This window comes from Pongo pygmaeus, chromosome X, assembly GCF_028885625.2.
Source record: "Pongo pygmaeus isolate AG05252 chromosome X, NHGRI_mPonPyg2-v2.0_pri, whole genome shotgun sequence".
NCBI lineage: Eukaryota > Metazoa > Chordata > Mammalia > Primates > Hominidae > Pongo > Pongo pygmaeus.
In genome coordinates this window covers 158,863,314-158,885,854 of record NC_072396.2, presented here as the reverse complement: position 1 = coordinate 158,885,854, position 22,541 = coordinate 158,863,314, and the positions used below count along the sequence as shown (strand labels likewise).

The following is a 22,541-nucleotide window of genomic DNA, read 5'->3' as shown; positions in this document are numbered from 1 at the left end:
GTCATGTGTGCCCGCATTTGCACAGAGCCTGACTCTGACATCCGTGCACACACACGCCTAGTACCCCTGCACTGGTGCCCCCACGCCCGCCTTCGGAACACATGCTTGGTGCCCAAGTGCTTTGCCTCTCTCCCCACATCTATACCCCAGGGATTTCCCTCCCACCAAATTGAAGCCAGTTGTCTGCTTGGCTTGTCAACCGCCTCCCGCCTCCTGCCTCCTGCGTCCTGCCTTCCCGATTTCCCGGAGAAAAGCTGCTGCCCTGTGGTAGAGGGTGGAGGAAAGCCCCACCACCCCTGGATGAGGGAGGCCCCAAGACTTGCCCCCAGGGTAGCTAAGACCTCACTCCGAGGGGGCTGCCCCCCTCAGGCCTATGACCGGCAGGTGCAGCTGCAGGGGAAGGGAGGCAGAGCAGTCTCTTCCGGCAGCAGGAAGTGGTAACCGCCTATGGGGAAATTGTGGGGCTGAGCAGAAGGGGAACCGGAGCTGAACTCTCCTCCCCTACCAAGGGGGCCTGGAGGGAACGGCAGCCAGCTGCTGAGGTTCTGCCCTCTGGTGCTGACCTTCCTTCCCCCTCCCCTCTGAACTTCCCACCCCAGCTCTCAAGGCTCCCTGGGCCTCTCTGGGGGCTGACTTGGGAAGGGAGGACCCCATCCGATGTCTGCGGGAAGCAGGCAACCCAGGGGGAGTCCAGAGCCTGGGGCAGCAATGGTGTTCATGTGCACTGGTACTGTGGGCCAGCGGCCCCGCTGTGAATGGTACAGTCTGGCAGTGGTGACCAGGAACAGCCTTCTGGAGGTGGTGGGATGGCAGCCTGGGATGCCAGCTTACGTTGGGGCTCTCACACCCGCTCCGGCTGCTTGGCAGCGGGGCTTTGGGCACAAGGCAGCCTAGGTGCAGGCCCAATGGGAGGGGACGGCAAGGCCGGGGCACAGTGGGGCTGGAAGGGGCGCCCTGCCCCCAGGAGCCCCTCGCGGGCAGTGCCAGCCCTGGGCCGCCCCGCCCCACCGGGAGCCGCGCTGGGGGCGGGGCTGGGCGGAGCCCGCGCAGAGTGCTGGCCGCAGCGCCCCCAAGTCCCGGCGCCGGGCCCGCTCGCGGCCGCGTGGGAGCAGTGGGGTTCGACGGCGCGGCCGCCAGGCCGCCATGGCCGCTCACGGGAAGCTGCGGCGGGAGCGGGGGCTGCAGGCTGAGTATGAGACGCAAGTCAAAGGTGAGAGGGCGCCGGGCGCTCCCGGCCCGTTTCCTGCGGAGACCCCAAGGCCGTGAGGGAGCTCCAAGCGTACCCGCGCTGGCCCAGGGCCCGATGCTCTCCCCAGCGACCTCTGGAGGGGGGGGTGGAGGAGGGAGCCTGAGCCCCTTGCCTGCCTCCCCACGCCCATTTGGCCTCAACCGCCTGCCATCTTCCCTTCCTTCTTTCCTGTCTTCCTTCCTTTGGTCTCTGTCCTCCTTGGGTCTCTGCTCCTCACCGGTGGCCGCCGGTAAAAGGGAGCCAGAGGCACCAACGTGCCCCCTAGAAGGCAGTATTTTAGCTACAGTGAAGTCAACCACCTTGATTGGCTTGGGGGGTGAATAAGGGAGTCCGGGTGAGTGGATTGGTGGAGATCACCTGGCCCTAACCCCACTGCAGTCCCTGGAGCTTCAGCACCTTTTGCCTCCCGTTGGCACTGAGGGGGATCAGAGGCGAGGGCCACTGTCTCTGGGTCAAGCTGGCGCAGTGAGTCTTGGTTGAGAGATTTAACAGGGCTGGCTTCTCAGCCTTCTGAAATTGAACCTCTTTGGGTTCTGATAAACACCCATGTGCAAATCACATGCAAATCAGCTTTGCAAATTCTTAGCCAATAGCTTGTGCCCATCTTATTCCGGGCATGGTAACTCTTGCAAAGGAAAGAGGCAGCATCTCAGCGCCAGCAGCTCGTCCATATCACTCTCAATCACTCCATTTTACCAATTACGGAAACAAGCTCAGAGAGGTGCAGTGACTTGCCCGTAGTCATACAGCACTACAACTTCTAGGACGTAGAATGAGCCTTGAAGTGCCTTTCAACCCAGAGATGTAGGTTCTAACATCATTATTCAGTGCAAGCAATTTATACCAAAGTATGCCCTAGTCCTCCTTTGGAAAAGGCAGCCTGTGTCCAGAGCCAGCTTGAGGTGTAACGATCTCCATCCTGCTTCCCCAAAATGCCATGAAGCTGAAAGACTTGGAAAACTTCAGTCAGCAAATATGGGTCAGTGATTTCACACTGAAAAGTTGGGGTTTTGAGCAAGACTCTCTAAGGGTTCCTCACTTGCTCTGGGTCTGCATCCCACACCCTGGAAAAACTTCCTACCATGCTACAAAACGGGGTCACTGTCTTGACACCCTAAATTCTCAAAGGTCAGCATAGCAGTGGTTTTGGAGACCATCTTCTCTTCTGTTTTGCTTGTCAGCAGAAGTGAGACGAAATGCCTTGCTCACAGGAAGTGCTGGTGGGGCCTGGGGCCCAGCTCTGTAATTCAGGCAGACGTGGATTCCAGCTCTCCTTTTGCTAGATGTTTCCTATACATCTGTGATGTCCCAGGCCCTGGGAGTATACTGCTGTACAGGAGAGAACCCCGACTCCAGCCCTTCCAGCCCTGGCTTTTTACCCAGAGTAAAAACAATGATTCAATGAGGACTCCCCTGATTTCAAATGGCGTCAGCGCCCACCCCGCCCTCACACGGTTCACGGGTCTAGTGGGGGAGACGTAGACTTTCCATTATGATAATAAGCACTACAAAGGGAAAGTGCACGGTGCCAAGAAGGGGTCGGAAGAGGGCCAGCCCTAGTTTAGGGGGAGGTCAGAACAGGGTGTGCTGACGAGTTTGTCTGAACTGAGATCCGAAAGCTCTGCCAGGAAAGCCACCAATGCAATCAACTTGCAATTCACAAGTTTCCTGCTCAACACCAGCCGGTGTGCATGCCCGGATCTGGACTGGGACATGGCTTCCAGTCAGCTTTTGCTGCCGGCAGTGATGAAGAAAGGCAGCGGTTCCCTCTGCTGGTTCCTTCTGCACTGTTCAGTTGTCGTAAGTCCCCAGGGGTTGTATTCCTCTGGGGGAAGCAGGGCAGGGCAGGCTCCAGAGGGCCAGTGAGGTGAGCAGTCGTCTAACACCTTTCTGGAATGAAATGAAACTTACTTTTATCAAAAAATGTTAAACTGGGCCAGGCGTGGTGGCTCACGTCTTTAATCCCAGCACTTTGGGAGGCCGAGGCGGGCGGATCACCTGAGGTCAGGAGTTCGAGACCAAGTCTGGCCAACATGATGAAACCCTGTCTCTACTAAAAATACAAAAATTAGCTGGGTGTGGTGGTGTGCACCTGTAGTCCCAGCTACTCGGGAGGCTGAAGCGGGAGAATCGCTGGAACCCGGGAGGCGGAGGTTGCAGTGAGCCAAGATGGCGCCACTGTACTCCATCCTGGGCAACATCCTCCGTCTCAAAACAAAAAATCAAAACAAAACGTTAAACCGATTCAGCGAGGACTCTCCTGATTTCAAATGGCATTAGCACCCACCCCACGTGGCCTTGGAGCTGACAAGTTAACCACAGGAGGCCAGCCTCGGATAGGATGAAGACACTCTCCATCTGTCTCACTTGGCATCGTGGGCTCTGCCCTGCTCTGTCGGGAGGTTCCCTGTCCCAGGCTTCCACTTACCCAGCTTGATCTGCTGGTGGGAAGAGCTCTCCTGTTTGGTAATTCAATTGGAAGGATCAGGCTCCTGGGTCCCTCACCTGGCTAGTCTGGTGGGGGCAGGGAGTGGACGGACAGAGGGATGGGTGATGCATGCAGCCAGGGCTGGGGCACCTGGAGTCAAGGAGGCTGAGACTAGGGAGGGGACATTCTCCAATAGGAGATCAGGGGAGGAGGTAGGGATGCTGGGCAGGCCAAACCCACAGGGTCCCCATGCAACAGCCCCTGGGAAGTCACTGGCGGGACAGAAGTCCAACGGGATTGAGCTCTTCTCAGCGGAGTCCTCCCTCGCTGCTGCTGGTCTGAATCCCTGCCGTCTTTTGCCTGGACTAGCGCAATAGCTGCCACCTGGGCTCCACCTGGCAGTGTGAGGAGGCCCTGAAAACGAAGCCGGACCACATCACCCCACTACTGTGGCTCCTCTCTCACTCGGAGTCCAGCTGGGAGTTCTGCCTAGACCACGGGCTCTGTGCCATCTGTCCCTACCGGTCTCTCGGACTCCCCCTACTGCCCACGCACGGCCAGCTCCAGCCTTCTGCTCCAACGATGTGGCTTGTTCTCGACCACCCTCCTTTAAAAAGAGGTCCTCCCTGTCCCCACCCATCCCCGGCTCTGACCTTGCTTTGTGTGTTCATCTTCTCAGCACCCATCACTCCTAGGCATTCTGGTATGTGTCCGTGCCCCATTCCAATCCCAGCTCCAAGAGGGCAGACACTTGGTCAACCCTCTTTGCCTCTGTATTTAAAACGTGCCTGCCACAGAATGGGTGCATAATCAACATTCTGCTGAATGAAGAAATCAATTCATATCCCTCCCTGGGGCTGTGGATGGAGATAAGTAGGTGGGCAGCCTGCTGGCCAGAAGCTGAGCTAGCATCTTATTTATTCGGGACGGGCACTCAGGAGGTGGCAAAAGTGTCTTCCGCAGGTTGCTTAAACTTGCTGGACAGGCACTTCTTTGCTTCAGGCCTGTGTGGGGGAAGCAGCGTTGCCAAATCAAGCCAGTGATAGGGTGTCAAAAGGCCGGCAGTATGGGGCCCTGGGTGTGACTCTCTCTGCAGGGTGGGGGAATGCACAGGTGGGGCAAGGGGTGATTGGGAGTCAGAAGTGGGGTCAGAAGATGGGGGCTAGCTCCCTGCCCCATTCTTTCACTTACAAGGCCGGATCAGCTCTCCCTGGCGCCCAGCCCTCACTGTGGACTGTCCTTTCCCCTGGGGCCTGAGGGCAGGGTTCCCCAGCCACTGAGAGTGCGAGATCGCTGCAGGCTTGTCCTGAGCAGCACTGTGATCTGTGTGTTGTGTATCCGTGTGTTTGCAAGGGAGGCTGCCACCTCCCAGAGCCTGGGTACCGGGGGAAAGGAAGTCGCAGGGGAAACCATTCAGAGGCTTTCCAGGAATGAGGGAGAGACAGGAAGCCAAACTGAAAGGTGCCTGGCTGGCGCTGGGGCGAGACAGGGCTGGGCAGCCTTGTGTTCCACCCACCATGAATGGCTTCACCCTTCCCAGGGCGGCCTTGCTCCCTCTCACTCTGGGCCTTTGCGTGGCTCTCCCCTCTCTCTGGGACACCCTTCCCCTTCCCCCTCAACTGGGTGGCTCCGGCCATCTGTTGGCCTTAGCACAGAGGTCGGCTGGACGGCTGAGGCCAGATCTGCCTGCAGGGGCCTAGCTTCTTTCCTCCCCTCTTAGCTCCTGCCCTCAGCCTAGGCTGGGTCCGAAGGAGCCCTCAGAGCCAATGGGACTGGGGTCTGTGTGTCTCTGCCTCTCCCATCCCATGCTGGCCTGGCTGACCAAGGCAGGGCGTGCTGGCCAGGCCTAAGCCATGGTTCCCCCCACAGAGATGCGCTGGCAGCTGAGCGAGCAGCTGCGCTGCCTGGAGCTGCAGGGCGAGCTGCGGCGGGAGTTGCTGCAGGAACTGGCAGAGTTCATGCGGCGCCGCGCTGAGGTGGAGCTGGAATACTCCCGGGGCCTGGAAAAGCTGGCCGAGCGCTTCTCCAGCCGTGGAGGCCGCCTGGGGAGCAGCCGGGAGCACCAAAGCTTCCGGTAGGTGATGTGCTGGCAGGGGGGCCACGGCAGGGCCCAAGCTCCGCTCCCAGGTCTCAGTGCCCCTCTACCCCCAGGAAGGAGCCGTCCCTCCTGTCGCCGTTGCACTGCTGGGCAGTGCTGCTGCAGCACACGCGGCAGCAGAGCCGGGAGAGCGCGGCCCTGAGCGAGGTGCTGGCCGGGCCCCTGGCCCAGCGCCTGAGTCACATTGCAGAGGACGTGGGACGCCTGGTCAAGAAGGTGAGGCTCTCATCCTGGGCCACGGGAAGTGTTCGAGGCTTTGGGATCAGGAGTCACTGTGGCTGGGAAGGCACTGGAGGCCAGGTGGGGAGCAGGCAGAGCGAACCTGTGTGCCCCCCAGATGGGGCTTGAGCTGGGCAGAGCTTCCAGTGCCTGGCGGGGCTGCTCTGGGCAGTGCCGTGCTCACCCTTGCCTCTGCCTCTAGAGCAGGGATCTGGAGCAGCAGCTGCAGGATGAGCTCCTGGAGGTGGTCTCAGAGCTCCAGACGGTGAGGAAAGGGCTGGGGAGGGGCCTGCCCCAATGGTCCAGGGAGAAATGCCACTCACAGCGGGGGAGGAACATCCCCAGACCATCACATCACCCCAAGCCAGGCTCAGGGAGAAGCAGGCACCTAGGGGCAAAGGCCCTCTCTCCCTAGGCACAGGGCGTTAGGCTAAGTGCTCACATGGGATCGCCCAGCTCTGAGGTCCAAGTTCCAGAGGGGCAGGGGTGGAGGGTTGGGGGCCAGCCCAGCCGTGGCCTTCAGCAGCACCACCTTGCTTTGGGTCGCCCTGCAGGCCAAGAAGACGTACCAGGCATATCACATGGAGAGCGTGAATGCCGAGGCCAAGCTCCGGGAGGCCGAGCGACAGGAGGAGAAGCGGGCAGGCCGGAGTGTCCCCAACACCACCGCTGGTGCCACTGAGGCAGGGCCCCTCCGCAAGAGCTCCCTCAAGAAGGGAGGGCGGCTGGTGGAGAAGGTGGGCCTGGAGGGCACCTCAGACGCAGGCCTACGGGCCATGGGCCCTAACTAGGACCTGCTGTGCTGAGGGGGAAGCCAGGGCTGGGTGCAAGGGAGGGCAGGAGTGGCAGGACAGTGCCATCAGGTTCCAGGGATTCCATACGGAAGGCTCCCAGGGCCTAAGAGAGCGGGGAACACAGTCGCCCGGCCCTGGACAGCCCCATACAGCCTCTCCACGCTCCGAGCGGGGCCCCTGCAGCTCTGCTGTTCCGCCAGCCATTCCGCAAGAAGACAGTTAGGGTGGGTGATGGGGTGACACGCACGGAGAAAGGGCCTTCGAGGTGAGCTCAGTACAGAGAGTGGGGAGGTTGGGAAATGCCTGGATGGAGCCACCAGGCTGTGCGTGGCTGAGAGTGACGGTCTCTGGGACTCTGGGAGCAGAGGAGGGAGTTGGGCATCTCAGGTGTTCTTAGGGGAAATGACAGAGTTTGGCTGTGTTGGGGGAAGGTCTCCCTGGCATGCCAGCTTTAGCCAGGCGCGGTGGCTCATGCCTGTAATCCTAGTACTTTGGGAGGCCGAGGTGGGTGGATCACGAGGTCAGGAGTTCAAGATCAGTCTGGCCAACATGGTGAAACCCCATCTCTACTAAAAATACAAAAATTAGCCGGGCATGATGGCGGGTGCCTGTAATCCCAGCTACTTGGGAGGCTGAGGCAGGAGAATAACTTGAACCCAGGAGGCGGAGGTTGCAGTGATCTAAGACTGCGCCACTGTACTCCAGCCTGGGTGACAGAGCGAGACTCTGTCTCAAAAAAAAAAAAAAAAATAGAGTGCCAGTTTTAGAACCCAGGTGCCAGCAGGTTCCCCCTCAGCTCTGGCCCCCGCAGAGGCACCTATGTGCGTGCCTTCCACTCATCAGGTATCTGTGAATAGTTCTGTGGGGAATGTTGTGGCTCGAACCAAGGCAAGTGGCGGAAGCGCAGTGGGCGGCGCCAGCATTGGCGGGTGAACAGCCGGGGAATCAAGCCACCTCCTGGCACAGGGCTGAGCACACTGTGGACTGTGGCGTGGGGAAGGCAGCAGGACTTCTGGGCTTGACCGGTTCAGGTGTAGTTGTCCACAGCGGGAGGGGAGGCGATGGGCATTACATGAAAGGCCAGAGATAGGGGCTGGCCATGTGCGTGAGCCTGGCACACTTGCATTGTCTTGAGTAGCGGCAGGCCAAGTTCATGGAGCACAAACTCAAGTGCACAAAGGCGCGCAACGAGTACCTGCTTAGCCTGGCCAGTGTCAACGCCGCTGTCAGTAACTACTACCTGCATGACGTCTTGGACCTCATGGACGTGAGTCCTTGGTGGGCAGGTGGGAAAAGGTGCCTGGTGCCCCGGGGCTGGGAAGCTGTGGCTCCAGGACCCACCCAAGCATCTCCTTGTTTCCTCCTTAGTGCTGTGACACAGGGTTCCACCTGGCCCTGGGGCAGGTGCTCCGGAGCTACATGGCCGCTGAAAGCCGCACCCAAGCCTCCCAAGTCCAGGGCCTGAGCAGCCTGGAAGAAGCTGTGGAGGCCCTGGATCCTCCAGGGGACAAGGCCAAGGTTCTCGAGGTGCATGCTACCGTCTTCTGTCCCCCGCTGCGCTTTGACTACCACCCCCATGACGGGGATGAGGTGAGGGTCACCCCCTGCTGGGCTCGGCATTCTCTGGCCTTCACTGACCCACACTTTGCTCAGGAATTCAAGTTCTCCGTGGTCTCAGGCAGTGTCCCACTTCCATTTGCAGCCTCACTCCAAGGGTGTACCCCCGCAATGGCCAAGGAGGGCAAGACACTAACTGTTCAAACCATGCAGCAGGCAGCTGTGTAGCTGCCCGTACATTGTTCTAGGCTGGTTTCTCTGTGTTTTTAAATTTCCTGACACAAACTTGGCAGTAAGATGGAATGGGGCTTTTTTATCCTTCTCCCTCGAGCTAGTTTTTCCTGCAGCAGTTTATCCTGATGGGCATTGGCAATGACCTGGGATTACATTGGGCCCCTTTCAGGCCGACTTGGAACTTTACGAAGAGTCCGGCATCACCAGGGCTTCCGATGGCGTCACAGCTGCTCCCTAACCCACCCCTCCCGTTCCCAGCTCCCACTCCCAGAAACAGCCACCCACCTCCCGGCGTCAAGCAGCCATTTTCCATTGGCCAATGACAACCCAGTGCCACCAGCATCTCTCACAGCCACCACACGCTTCCCTGCATCTTGTTCTCCCAGTGGGTTTATCCCAGAATTTTTGGCTAAATTAACATTCAATGTTTAAGTCACCATGACAACAGGTACTGTTGGCAGCTGAGCCATGTACTGTATTAGGATCACATGTCCTTCCTTGGACAATTTTTCCTTTTCTTCTGGAATTTATAACTCTCTTGCCTCAGGAATGCTGCTTGCTAGAACATGCCCATTGCTAGAAGTTGATCGCTACCTCGTCCCAGCACTGTCCTCCACACCAGGCACCTGTGAGGTTGACCTTCTCCTCTGCACCCTCCCCCAGAGCCTTCCAGTCTGGAGTGCTTCACTTCTGCCCAGTGCTCTGTTTCCGGATTCCACGGCAGCAGCTTTCTTAGTTTGATACCCTTGTTTTGGTGGATGCCTTCACCAAGGGTTTTCTGACTTTGTACATCTGAAAATGTCTGTATTCTTCGTTTTGTTTTGTTTTTGAAACAGGGTCCCACTCTGTCCCCTCGGCTGGAGTGCAGGGGTGTGATGTGATCTCAGCTCACTGCAGATGCAACCTTCTGGTCCTCCCACCTCAGCTTCCCAAGTAGCTGGGACTACAGGCCTGCACTACCATGCCAGGCTAATTTTTCTATATTTTGTAGCAAGGGAGTTTCACCATGTTGCCCAGGCTGGTCTCAAACTCCTGGGCTGAAGCAGTTGGCCTGCCTTGGCCTCCCAGAGTGCTGGGATTACAGCTGTGCCACTGTGCCCGGCCAACCCTTTATTCTTATTTCATGAATACAGTACTTCTTGAATCTTTCTGAAACTCTTTTTTTTTTTTTTGAGATGAAGTTTCCCCCTTGTCGCCCAGGCTGCAGTGCAGTGGCATGATCTTGACCCACTGCAAACTTCGCCTCCTGGGTTCAAGTGATTCTCCTGCCTCAGCCTCCCAAGTAGCTGGAATTATAGGCACTTGCCACCACACCTGGCTAATTTTTTAATTTTTTAAATTTAATTTATTTTATTTATTTATTTATTTTTGAGACAGAGTCTTTCTCTGTTGCCCAGGCTAGAGTGCAGTGGCGCAATCTCGGCTCACTGCAACCTCCGCCTCCCAGGTTCAAGCAATTCTCCTGCCTCAGCCTCCCGAGTAGCTGGGACTACAGGTGTGCACCACCACGCCTGGCTGATTTTTGTATTTTTAGTACAGACAGGGTTTCGCCATATTGTCCAGTCTGGTCTTGAACTCCTGACCTCAGGTGATCCGCCCGCCTCGGCCTCCCAAAGTGCTGGGATTACAGGCGTGGGCCACCATGCCCAACCCTTTTATTTTTATTTTTCAGTAGGACAGGGTTTCACCATGTTGGCCAGGCTTGTCTCGAACTGCTGACTTCAGGTGATCTGCTTGCCTCAGCCTCCCAAAGTGCTCGGATTACAGGCATGAGCCACCACTCCCGGCCTGAAATGTTTTTTGTTTTCTCCTGTTCCTGCATTTGCTCTGTTTTCTTGCTTTTGTCCCTGAGTCGAAAATCCCTGCTATATCCTTTCCAGAGAGCAAATCGTTAGTTTTCTGCTGATCATGTGACTTTAGGGGAGGGATAAAATTTCAGTGTTCCCTAGGGTATGGATAGACTTACTTTTTCTCTAGAGAGAGGGTCTGGCTCTGTTGTCCAGGCTGGAGTACAGTGGTGTGATCATAGCTCACTGCAGCCTCCAACTCCTGGGCTCAAGTCATCCTCCTACCTGAGCCTCCCGAGTAGCTGGGACTATAGGTGCATGCCACCATGCGTGGCTAAGATTTGTACTTTAAAAACAATTATTTTATTTTTAATCTACTTATTTATTTATTTGAGACCAGGTTATGAGACAGGCTAATTTTTGTATTTTTGGTAGAGTCAGGGTTTTACCATATTGCCAAGGCTGGTCTCAAACTCCTGTGCTCAAGTGATCCACCCGCCTCGGCCTCCCAAAGTGCTGTGATTGCAGGTGTGAGCCAGTCCAACCTAGATGGACTTTTAAAAAAAGGTGTGGCAGAATACACATAGCATAAAACATACCACGTTCACCATTTTTAAGTGTGCGGCCCAGGGGCAGAAGCACATTCACGGTGCTGTGCAGCCATCACCACCATCCAGCCGCAGAACTTGTTCGTCTTCCCAAACTGAAGCTCTGGACCCGTTCAACCCCAACTCCCCACCCCCCAGCCCCTGGCACCCACCCTTCCACTGTCCTCTCTACAGAGTTCACGGCTCTCCTTTGAGGCCCCTCACAGGAGTGGAATCCTACAGTGCGGGCCTTTCTGTGACTGGCTCCTTTCGCTGAGTCCCATGTCCTCAAGGGTCAGCCATGTTGGAGCCCATCTCAAAATGGCCTTACGTTCTTCTCTATGACTTGCGCCTTCGTGCAGTCCTGTACGGCAGGGCTTGATGGAGATGGAGAGCAGGGCAAGTGTTTAGCCACAGCCGAATCCTCACTCTCAATTTTAACTGTGATGTCAACTTTCTAGATGTTTACATGCTTAAAAGAGTAAGTCCTTCCTTTCTAAAGCGTTGGCTCCCACTCTGCCCATGAGGCAAGCTGCTCTCATCTTGCCACAGGGAAATTTATGTCTACCCAGTTAGAGTGAGCAGTTTTTCTGTCCACTCCTTTCCCTAGAAGAGGTGGGGCTGGGCCCTCCCTGTTCTGTCTCGGACCCCAGTCTTCCTTACCATTCTATTTCATTTTATTTTATTTTGAGATGGCGTCTCACTCTGTCGCCCAGGCTGGAGCGCAATGGCTCCATCTCGGCTCACTGCAACCTCTGCCTCCTGGGTTCAAGTGATTCCCCTGCCTCAGCCTCCCGAGTAGCTGGGACTACAGGCGCACGCCACCATGCCCAGTTAATTTTTTGTATTTTTAGCGGAGACAGGGTTTCACCATGTTGGCCAGGCTGGTCTCCAACTCCTGACCTCAGATAATCCATCCGCCTCAGCCTCCCAAAGTGCTTGGATTACAGGCGTGAGTCACCGCGCAGGGCCACCATTCTGTTTTAAATAAAAAGTTTTATTAAGGTATGATTCATATACCATGAAATTCACCACTGTAAAGTGTACAATTCGGTGGTTGTGCAGCCATCACCATGTAATTCCAGAACATTTTTGTCACCCCCTAAAGGAGCCATTAGCCACTACTCCCCGTTCCCCTCTCCAGCCCCTGGCACCCACTCTGCTTCCTGTCTCAATGGATTTGCCTGGCTGGACACTTTACACAAGTGGATTCATTCCTTCTCGTGGCTGAATCCTCTTCCATTCTGTGGGTAGACCGCGCTGAGTTTAGCCATCCGTCAGTTGGATGAGTGGTGCCGCCATGAACCTCTGTGGACAAGTCTTGGTTTGGACGTGTGTGTTCACTTCTGCCATTCTTCAGCTGAGCGTCTGGGCTGGGCTGGTGGTCCTGTGCCCGGCCGCCAGGCCACAAAACGGTGCTTGCTTCCCTTATGCCCTGGGGATCTTGGCACCTACTGCCCAAGCCCAGCCCTTAGCCCCCCTGGCCGCCGCCCTCTGCAGGTGGCTGAGATCTGCGTTGAAATGGAGCTGCGGGACGAGATTCTGCCCAGAGCCCAGAATATCCAGAGCCGCCTGGACCGACAGACCATTGAGACGGAGGAGGTCTGGGCAGCCCACCGGGGGTTAGAGGGAGACGAGGGCCTGGAGCCTGTACAGCCTGCTGTTGGAAGTGGCTGCCCTGCCTGCCCTCCTCCCTTTGGCCCCTTCCTTCTGACTTGGACTTCCTGTCTCCCTCCCTATCCCCCACCTCTTACCACCCTGGTGTGGTCTCCACTGCAGGTGAACAAGACTCTGAAGGCGACACTGCAGGCCCTGCTGGAGGTGGTGGCCTCGGATGACGGGGATGTGCTTGACTCCTTCCAGACCAGCCCCTCCACCGAGTCCCTCAAGTCCACCAGCTCAGACCCAGGCAGCCGGCAGGCGGGCCGGAGGCGCGGCCAGCAGCAGGAGACGGAAACCTTCTACCTCACGGTGGGGAGGGCTGGGCTGGTGGGCGAGACCCGTGGGGGCGTTGCTGGGGCAGAGGGAGGGGCTCAAGCCAGGGCTAACACTTGGGGCTCTTCTTGGGGCTGCCCAGAAGCTCCAGGAGTATCTGAGTGGACGGAGCATCCTCGCCAAGCTGCAGGCCAAGCACGAGAAGCTGCAGGAGGCCCTTCAGCGAGGTGGGCCCAGTGCTGTCTCCTTCCCCGCCTCTCCCCTGCCCGGGACCCTATCTAGCCCATGGTCCTCCCCTCTCGCCTGTTCTTGGCTCTTATACACACCTTTCCCTCTGGGATGCCTTGAAGACCCCTGGCCTGAGAGGCAGACCAATGTTTTCCCACCCCACAGGTGACAAGGAGGAGCAGGAGATGTCTTGGTGAGTCCTTCCTGAGGGGCTGGCATGTTCTGAGGAGCTGGGGCCCTGCGACGGTCCGCCATCTCTTCTCTCCCTGGGGCCCAGCTCAGCTGCCCAATCCCCTGGGCCTCACTTTCCCAGTTTTCGCACTGGATTGTGGAATAACTTCAGAGAATTAGAGGCCTGCTTGGCTGGGCTGGGGGGGTGGGACACCCTATTCTCCACGCCTGGCCCCCTCAGAGCCAGCTTCCATTCACCGCAGGACCCAGTACACGCAGAGAAAATTCCAGAAGAGCCGCCACCCCCGCCCCAGCTCCCAGTATAACCAGAGACTCTTTGGGGGAGACATGGAGAAGTTTATCCAGGTACTTGCTTTGCCCAACATGCCAGCCCATCTGTACATGCTGGTCTTTTTTCAGCTCTGGATCACCTCAGTGGCCGGAGCAGCTGCCTGATCCCAGGGCCCTCCACTCTCAATCAGTCATCAACTGTCCCTTTCTGGGTGGGCCTCTTCCAGGCCACTGTTGGGCTCCCCTATAGCCTCCGCTGATTGAAGGGAGCATCCTTAACTAGTAATGGGAACGTATAGAAAACCTGGGGCAGCAGCATTTTTAGGGGCGAGATATTGAGAGCTTCTCCCCTGTGACTTCTGGCCAGCATGATACTGGGGGTCCTGGACAGTGAAATAAGGGGAAGCAAGAAAGATCAGAAAACTAATACTGAGATCAGAAAGAATCAGAGGGGGCCAGGCACGGTGGCTCACACCTGTAATCCCAGCTCTTTGGGAGGCTGAGGTGGGCAGATCACTTCAGCTCAGGTGTTCGAGACCAGCCTGGGCAACATGGTGAAACCCCGTCTCTACTAAAAATACAAAAATTAGCCGGGCATGGTGGCACGTGCCTGTAATCCCAGTGAAAGAAAGAAAGAAAGAGAGAGAGAGGGAAGGAAGGAAGGAAGGAAGGAAAAGAGAGAAAGAAAAGAAAAGAAGCAAGCAAGCATCAGAGGGGGCCAGGCATGGAGAATACCAGAAGATCAGAACTGATATCGTCATTTTCAGTGATGTGGTTATGTGTGTAGAATATTCAAAAGAATCAACAGATTCTTCAAACGAACACTTTGAGTTTCTTTCTTTTTTCTTTTTTTTTATTTGTTGAGACTGGTTCTTGCGCTGTTGCCCAGGCTGGAGTGCAGTGGCACGATCTCAGCTCACTGCAACCTTCACCTCCCACCTGCTGGGGTTCAAGCAATTCTCATGCCTCAGCCTCCCAAGTAGCTGTGTGCACCACACCTAGCTAATTTTTATATTTTTAGTAGAGATGAGGTTTCACCATGTTGGTCAGGTTGGTCTCGAACTTCTGTCCTCAGGTGATCCTCCTGCCTTGGCCTCCCAAAGTGTTGGGATTACAGGCATGAGCCACCACACCCAGCTTGAGTTTCGAAATGTTACTCGATTCAAGTTTGGTGTACAGGATTCAATTGCATTTTTATATTCCAGCAACAATTTGCAAATAAAATGTAAGGCACTGCCTAAAACCTCATCAAAAATATCAGACACCTAGGAGTGGATCTAACAAACGGTGTGCTAGGCCTCTATGCCAACAACGATGATGTGTTCTTGAGAGAAAATAAAAGCACTCAGCCTGGTGCAGTGGCTCATGCCTGTAATCTCACCATTTGGGGAGCTTGAGGCAGGAGTATCACTTGAGCCCAGGAAGTTGAGGCTGCAGTGAGCCGATATCACGCCACTGCACTTCAGCCTGGGTGACAGAGTGAGACTTTGTCTCAAAAAAAAAAAAAAAAAAAAGCAATTGAATGACAACACAGGGCATGCTGTGTCCATGGTGAAGTAAACACCCTCTGTCCCCAGAGCTCAGGCCAGCCTGTGCCCCTGGTGGTGGAGAGCTGCATTCGCTTCATCAACCTCAACGGTAAGCAGGACCCAGCCCCTCCCGATGTCCTGGCACCCAACACCCAGCTCCCAGCACCTGGCATGGGAGGCCATCCTGGAGGGGCTGGGGAAGATGCTCAGTGCCCACCAGCTCCTTGTTCTCCCACAGGCCTGCAGCATGAAGGCATCTTCCGGGTATCGGGTGCCCAGCTCCGGGTCTCAGAGATCCGTGATGCCTTCGAGAGAGGTGGGGACGGGCAGGGCGGGCGGGGGTGGGGGCTCGGGCAGATGTCACCAGCTTCCTCCCCCTACCGCACCACTCGCCCATCTGCAGGGGAGGACCCACTGGTGGAGGGCTGCACTGCCCATGACCTGGACTCGGTGGCCGGGGTGCTGAAGCTCTACTTCCGGAGCCTGGAGCCCCCACTTTTCCCCCCAGACCTGTTCGGCGAGCTGCTGGCTTCTTCGGGTGAGGCCGGGGCCTGAAGCCGGCGGGGGTAGGACACTTGCTAGGGCAGCCCCACTCACGCGGCTCTCTGTGGGCGGCTTTGGCCACAGAGCTGGAGGCCACGGCGGAGAGGGTGGAGCACGTGAGCCGCCTGCTGTGGCGGCTGCCCGCGCCGGTGCTGGTGGTTCTGCGCTACCTCTTCACCTTCCTCAACCAGTGAGTACTGTGGGGCGAGTGCTGGGGTGGGGGCCGGGGGTCGAGGGGACAAGGGGACTCGGGGTGCGGGCTCTCTGCTTGTGATGTGCGTGTTCCCCCAGCCTGGCCCAGTACAGTGATGAGAACATGATGGACCCCTACAACCTGGCCGTGTGCTTCGGGCCCACGCTGCTACCGGTGCCCGCTGGGCAGGACCCGGTGGCACTGCAGGGCCGGGTGAACCAGCTGGTGCAGACGCTCATAGTGCAGCCCGATCGGGTCTTCCCGCCCCTGACCTCGCTGCCTGGCCCTGTCTACGAGAAGTGCATGGCACCGCCTTCCGCCAGCTGCCTGGGGTACACCCTTGGTGCTGCCGAGGGGACTGGGGGGTCCACTGGAGAAGAGCCCCCCTCATCTGCCTCGCTCTGCCCTGAACCTCAGGGACGCCCAGCTGGAGATCCTGGGGGCAGACAACGAGCCGGAGCTGGAAGCTGAGATGCCCGCACAGGAGGATGGTGAGGGTGATGGGCAGAGAGCCCCACCCTGTCCCCACCCTAGTGTCCGCACCCCCTCCCACAGCTTGGACCCCCTCTCCTCCCCAGACCTGGAGGGGGTCGTGGAGGCTGTGGCCTGCTTTGCCTACACGGGCCGCACAGCCCAGGAGCTGAGCTTCCGGCGGGGGGACGTACTGCGGCTGCACGAGAGGGCCTCGAGCGACTGGTGGCGGGGGGAGCACAATGGCATGCGGGGCCTCATCCCCCACAAGTATATCATGCTGCCCACGGGGTGAGTGAGCCGCGCCCTCGGGCCCCAGGGCTCCCGGAGTCTCCGCACCTCCCCTTCATCCACCCCTCCCCGGACCCCAAGTTAGATTCTGAAGGTCTGGGCTGGGCCAGACAATAAAGCCTCTCTGACCACTTCTGGCTGGCACGGAGGCTGCTGGCTCTGGACCCCGTGCAGGGAAGGAGCACTCGAAACAGGCCGGTCCTTCCCACCGCAGGACAGAGAAGCAGGTGGTGGGCGCAGGGCCGCAGACTGCAGGGGAGTCTGGGAGCAGTCCCGAGGGCCTCCTGGCATCAGAGCTGGTCCACCGGTGAGCACGAAGACGGGGCTCAGGGGGGCCCACACGTGTGCTGTTCTAGGCCAGAGGGGACTGGGGTCAGGCTTTGGCCCTGTGGGAGGGGGAGGAGTTGGCAGATGAGGACGTGACAGAATGACCCAGCTTGTGACAGGGAGAGGCTCTAGAGGAGCTTGGGGACCACTGGGCCAGCCTCCTTTCCTTGGCCACACCCCAGGATGGTAGGAGCCACTGCCCAGTTAGCTCAGGGACTTCCCAGGGCCCCTACCAGGCTCCCCGTCTGTCCTGCAGGCCAGAGCCATGCACCTCACCCGAGGCCGCGGGACCCTCTGGACACAGACGACGCTGCTTGGTCCCAGCCTCCCCAGAGCAACACGTGGAGGTGGATAAGGTGAGAGTGGGTGTGTGGGACATCTGTCCTGGGGGATCTCTGCCTCCCCTTGGAAGGGGAACCTGCCGCCAGCCACACAGGCCCAAGGCAGAGCCTGTGGAGGGCAGGAAGGAAGACGTGAGGGCGGGTGGGGATGGAGAGGGACGGCTACGGAGGCAGGGATGAGAGGGACAGAAGACCCCTGGCCTGGCTGGAGCCTGGGGCTTGCACGTTGGGATTCATGTTCGGCTTCAGAGCAGGGAGTGGCAGGGCTGAGTTAAGGCTATTTACCTGGTAGAGGCAAGGGACTCCAGGGCAGATTCAAGGCTGGCATCTGTAGCTGGGCTAGGTAACAGGCGGTGCCATGGCAGGCGCTTGGCACGCCAGGGAGGATGAAAGGGACAGATGGCAGGGAGGCAGGAGGGGGTGGCTGGTCGGGGATTGGGGTGGGGCAGCAGTGGCTCTTGAAGGAGCAGAGCGAAGGCTCAAGATGTGGCCCTGGGAAGCGCACAACCTGGGGGACCCTGCTCCGTGCTCTGTACCATGGGCCCTGTGAACACTGTCGGGCTGAACGTGGAAGCCCGGGGGACAGTTGCTAAGCCCAAGGAGGAGAGAGCCCGAGAACATGTGGGTGTCCCAGGTGTGGCCAAGTCCCCAGGCCCAGGGAGCCCAGGGAAGGTCGGGTAGACACGCAGGAGCAGGAGCGGGAGCCAGGGACAGGGCAGCCAGGAGACGCCATGGGAGGACATTGACCTGGGAGTCCCTGCATGCTGGCGGTCCCTGGGGCCATGGGCAGGGGGCTGTGATCTCTGCCAGGGAAAGAGTGGGGGCGAGAAGAGGGGGGTCCTCACTTCCGGGCTAAACCGAGGAATTGCTGTCCTCAGAGGAGACTGTGACAGAGACACCAAAAGGGGCAGGAGGGATGCCAGGTGCAAAGTGGGGGAGAGTGACCTGGAGGCTGAGGGACTTGCTTTGGGAGTGGGAGGAACTCAGGTGGGTCTTGGGCAGGGTCAGTGGGGGGAACTCACTGGTCACGCTCCCTTTCTTTCCCCTCCACTAGGCTGTGGCACAGAACATGGACTCTGTGTTTAAGGAGCTCTTGGGAAAAACCTCTGTCCGCCAGGGCCTTGGGCCAGCATCTACCACCTCTCCCAGTCCTCGGCCCCGAAGCCCAAAGGCACCGGCCAGCAGCCGCCTGGGCAGGAACAAAGGCTTCTCCCGGGGCCCTGGGGCCCCAGCCTCACCCTCAGCATCCCATCCCCAGGGCCTAGACACAACCCCCAAGCCACACTGAGGTGCTGCTGCTGGAGATGCATGCCCCTGGCGGCTACCTGCTGGACTGGCCACTCTCCCCAGCCCCCTTGCTTCTCTCCAGCCCTGTCCAGCAAGTGCAGGGTGCCTGCACTTCACCCTGTGCAGAGAGGTGGGATGGGGCCGCGCATACACGGATGCCCGCTCCACATCCTGCCTGCCCCTCAGCCCTGGCCCAGGCCCCTTTTGGAGGCAGCTGAGGAAGGATGCTGGGGAAAGCCCTCTTCTGCAGCTTTGTGGAAGGCTGATCAGTGGCTGCTGGGTGGTGGGTGCCCTTGCTCAGATGCCTGGCAGGGCTGGGTGGTGATTCATAAAGACCTCGTGTTGATTCCCCAATGGGAGCCAGCTCTCTGTCTCAGGGGTGGGCAGGTGGGTGCTGGAGGTGAGAATAGCTTCCCCGGGGATCCTGCAGCTTTGAAGACTTGGCTGCCTGTGTCATGGATTCCAGAGCTGTGCACGTGACTGTGGGTGTGTGTGGGGAGTCTGTGTATGTCTCCGTGCTGCCTCCACACCCACCGTTACCCTGATCCAAGGAGACCCCTTGCCATGTGGAAAATGAGCTGCAATTTTTATTAGGGAGAGAATGAGGAGGGAGGGATTAGAAAGGCGGAGACAGGAAGGTCCCCTGGGTCCTGCCTGGTCCTTCCTTTTCGGGCCCCTGGGACCGCTGTCTCACCTGGGGGCACCTGCTCCCTCTTTCCTGCCACTCCTCGGCCCTCTGCTGCAGCCCCTCCTACACCCAGCACAGTGAGCTGACTTGAGGGGCCCCCACAGTCCTGGGGCCTGAAGCTCTCCTCATACAGCTGGGGATGTGGAAACCCAGGCAGGGGCTGTGGCTTGTCCAGGGCCACACAATGTCCCAGCCTTGGGGCCACAGGCTCTGGCCAATTCGCCATGGGTCCCCCTCCCAGTGGCCCCCAGGACCAGCCCCAGGAAGGCAGCTGAGCTTCTCAAAGCCTCTAGAGGCAAGACACCCAACAGCTCCTCAGGATGAAGTGTCCTTGGCCAGGGAGGAGCTGGCGGTGGTGCAGGACTCGTCTTGGGGACCCAGGCTGGGTGGGGTGCGCCCCCGGGCACAGCAGAGCAAGCCTCGCAGCTCTGAGGAGACACTGCTGCTGAAGGATGCATAGATCCAGGGGTTGGTGCAGCTGTTGAGGCTGGCCAGCAACATGAGCAGCACGAAGGGCGCCCCTGTGGAGGTGGAGGATCCAGGTTGGGCTCAGGATGGCTGGTGGGGCACAGGGGCACGCAGCCAAGCCCAAGTGGCCCCTGACAGCCCTAGCCACGGCTATACCCACCTTCCAGAGGTGCCTCCGGGTCCCACGCGGCCCACAGCTGCACCAGGAAGAAGGGTGCCCAACACAGCACATAGACGACCACAATCACTAGCGTCATCCTCACAGTCTTGGCCACAGCTGCTGACACGTGGGCTCCCTCACCGGGGCTGCCTGTCCGGCGTCCCCTGCGGCACCCCCCAGGCCTCTCTGACGGCCCTGGCACCAGACTGGCATGAATCTCCCGGAAGATGAGCACCTGGCAGGCGGCGATACCCAGGGTAGGTGCCACGAACACCATCAGGGCGATCCAGGTGACGTAGGTGCGACGGCCCCAGGGCTCCGCAAAGCAGGCCCAGCAGTCAGTGATCCCGCTGCCACCTTCCACGTTGCGCTGGGCGAAGATGAAGAGCTGGGGCAGGCTGAGAAGGAGCGAGAAGGCCCAAGCCACCAGCACTGGCCGGTTCCAGTGAGCCCCACCTCCATGGCGGTACGCCAGCATGGGACGGCAGATGGCGCGGTGGCGGTCCAGCGTCATGGCCAGGATCGTGTAGGAGGAGGCATACATGCCCACCATCTGCAGATACTTCACGGCCCGACACAGGGCATCTGGCCCACGGAAGCGGTCGGTGGCCTTCCAGGCCAGCTGGGGCAGCACTTGGAACAGAGCCACGGCCAGGTCGGCCAGACACAAGTGGCCAATGAAGACGTGTATGGGTGCCCAGTGGCCCCGCCGGCCCCGCCGAGCTAGGGCCGCCAGCACCAGGCCATTGCTCAGGGCCACGGCCACAAAGACTATGGAGAGCAGCGCCAGCTCCGCCCGGGCTAGCAGCGGGTCCCGGGTGTCCAGTGGCCTCTCCTGGCTGCTGTTGCTGGGCAGGCTGGGCAGAGAGGGATGCCCAGGCACAGCTGGGCAGGGGTCGGGAAGAGGGCCTGGTTAGAGAGGGTGCTGTGCAGGGGGACTCAGGCCTGCCTCCCTTGCCCCCATCCGGACGCCCACTTCCTGGCTTGTAGCAGAGGGGACTCCAGGAAAGCCACGTTATGAGGGATACACACCCCGGGCTCATGCAGTCTAGAAGGAAGGGCAGCCCCAGCCCCAGCCCCAGCCCCAGCCCCAGCCCCAGCCCTGGCGGGGAAGTGGGGCTGTGCTCCCCTCCCCGCTCATTGGCAGCCTGGAGAGAAGCACCCAGAGGTGAGGGTGAAGGAGGTCTTTAGAAAGAGGGGCTTCCCTGAATCATCAAACCTACTCTGCCCACCGGACTCATGGAGGGGCAAGCCTTACCGGAAGTGGTGGACGCCATGAGTATGGTGGGGCCAGGGCAGGTGTTCTGAGGGGCTGGAGGCGGTGTGCGGACTCAGCCTCTGCCTGAGGGGCAAGCTCAATGGCCCAGGGTCTCTGGACTGGAGCCCTTACGGAGATGCCAGCACGTGTGCGGTGGAAGTATGGCCAGTCCTGGGCAGGGAAGATTGAGTGGGATGGTCAGACAGATGGATGCACAGAACCCAGGATCCCCCAGGCAGCCCATGAGTCCCGGGTTTGGGAGTGGGCGTCCCAGGCAGACACGCAGAACTCCCCTGCCCCAACTGAGGCCGAGAGAGGCCACCATCTGAGGGCTGGGGACTGGGCAGGGGGGCGGGCAGGCGCAGCCCCTTACCTGGCTGGGCTCCTGGGTTCCTGGGCAGCTGGGCAGTGGCGTGAAGGTGGCTGGGTGCTCAGATCTGCTCTCCATCGGCTGCCCCGCCCTGGCCCAGCCCAGCCTCTGGGAGTGACCTGGCCAGGAGGGGACTTCCTCCCCCTCCCCCTTTCCCCCAGGCCTCTCCTGGCCTCCCGTTTCCCTTCCTTTCCCCAGGGCCTCCCTGGTCCCGGCCCAGGACTCCCTCCTCCCACTGCCGTAGCCTCTGGTTGGATTGTCTGGGCTGGCAGTGCTCTGGGAGGTCACTTAGTTCAGCATTCCCATTTTATAAGTGGGGAAACTGAGGCCAGAGAGCGGTGGGTCTGGCCCAGGACTGCGCTGCTTTTTCGTGGGAGCTTCACGCCCCCTACCCAAGTTGGGGGTCCTCCTGCTCCTCGCTGGGCCCAGGCAAGGAAGGGGTGAAAACACTTTCGCTGGGCCCCTCCCAGGCCCAGGCAGGCCCCTCCTCCTCCCCAATTAGGGCCCAGTTGGCCAGAGATGAGGGACAGGAAAGGGAGGAGTGGGGCAGGGGCCAAGCCAGGCTTCATGAACCCCTGTGAGATCCAGGGACACCCTCACCCGCTTCCTCCTGCCCCACCTGTAACTACCTGTCCTAGGAAGAGGGGCTGGGCACCTCCGTGTGCTCACGGGCTCCCTCCCACCACACACAGCCTCACATACATGATACAGCCACACAACCACAAACACACGACACAGAGATGCTCGCTCATGTTCTTGAACATGCCATGAGTGTGGACGCACCTTCCCTGTACCTGCGCCCTCCTCCTCCCTCCCCCAACACCTCTCTCCTTCCCCTGTCCCCACACCCCCTCCAGCCCCCATCCCAGTAGTTCTCTTTCCACTCCCCCCGCACCCAGGCCTGGCTTGGCTCAGCCGAGGCCAGCCCAGCCCAGCCCAGCCCAGCCCAGCCCAAGGCAGCTGCTTTCTTCCTGTTTGTCTGTCTTCTCTGTTGCCCTGTGGAGCCAGAGACCAAAACAGCCTCACGGACCAGGCCC

The 22,541-nt window shown here is 59.1% G+C and overlaps 2 protein-coding genes across 3 annotated transcripts; one reads left to right on the top strand and one right to left on the bottom strand.

The window, feature by feature from the left end:
• Positions 1-988: 988 nt before the first annotated feature.
• Positions 989-18,914, top strand: ARHGAP4 (Rho GTPase activating protein 4). Of its 2 annotated transcripts, XM_054471727.2 has the most exons (22): positions 992-1,210; positions 5,547-5,751; positions 5,829-5,991; positions 6,197-6,259; positions 6,549-6,731; positions 7,927-8,055; positions 8,157-8,378; positions 12,454-12,555; positions 12,733-12,924; positions 13,031-13,115; positions 13,282-13,309; positions 13,551-13,653; positions 15,156-15,216; positions 15,346-15,423; positions 15,511-15,645; positions 15,735-15,840; positions 15,942-16,175; positions 16,261-16,334; positions 16,422-16,605; positions 16,820-16,912; positions 17,189-17,288; positions 18,328-18,914. In XM_054471727.2, exons 1-22 carry the CDS (start codon positions 1,144-1,146, stop codon positions 18,559-18,561), a joined length of 2,841 nt encoding a protein of 946 aa, XP_054327702.1. In that variant the 5' UTR covers positions 992-1,143; the 3' UTR covers positions 18,562-18,914. The 2 variants fall into 2 exon arrangements, with proteins under 2 accessions (XP_054327703.1, XP_054327702.1); XM_054471728.2 differs by lacking the exon at positions 12,454-12,555 and having other exon boundaries at positions 989-1,210.
• A 211-nt stretch (positions 18,915-19,125) lies between these two features.
• AVPR2 (arginine vasopressin receptor 2) lies at positions 19,126-21,614 on the bottom strand. Its single transcript, XM_054471668.1, has 4 exons — positions 21,508-21,614; positions 21,135-21,305; positions 19,877-20,761; positions 19,126-19,769 (listed from the first exon to the last, which is right to left on the bottom strand). The coding sequence occupies exons 2-4, from the start codon at positions 21,151-21,153 to the stop codon at positions 19,564-19,566; spliced, it is 1,110 nt and encodes a 369-aa protein (XP_054327643.1). The 5' UTR covers positions 21,154-21,305; positions 21,508-21,614; the 3' UTR covers positions 19,126-19,563.
• Positions 21,615-22,541: the final 927 nt, after the last annotated feature.

Coding starts and splice junctions, on each gene's coding strand:
- ARHGAP4 (XM_054471727.2), top strand. CDS start 1,144: ATGGCCGCTCACGGGAAGCTGCGGCGGGAGCGGGGGCTGCAGGCTGAG. Junction 15,217..15,345: donor TCGCTTCATCAACCTCAACG/GTAAGCAGGACC, acceptor GTTCTCCCACAG/GCCTGCAGCATGAAGGCATC. Junction 16,913..17,188: donor GCATCAGAGCTGGTCCACCG/GTGAGCACGAAG, acceptor TCTGTCCTGCAG/GCCAGAGCCATGCACCTCAC.
- AVPR2 (XM_054471668.1), bottom strand. Junction 19,770..19,876: donor CCCGGAGGCACCTCTGGAAG/GTGGGTATAGCC, acceptor CCACCTCCACAG/GGGCGCCCTTCGTGCTGCTC.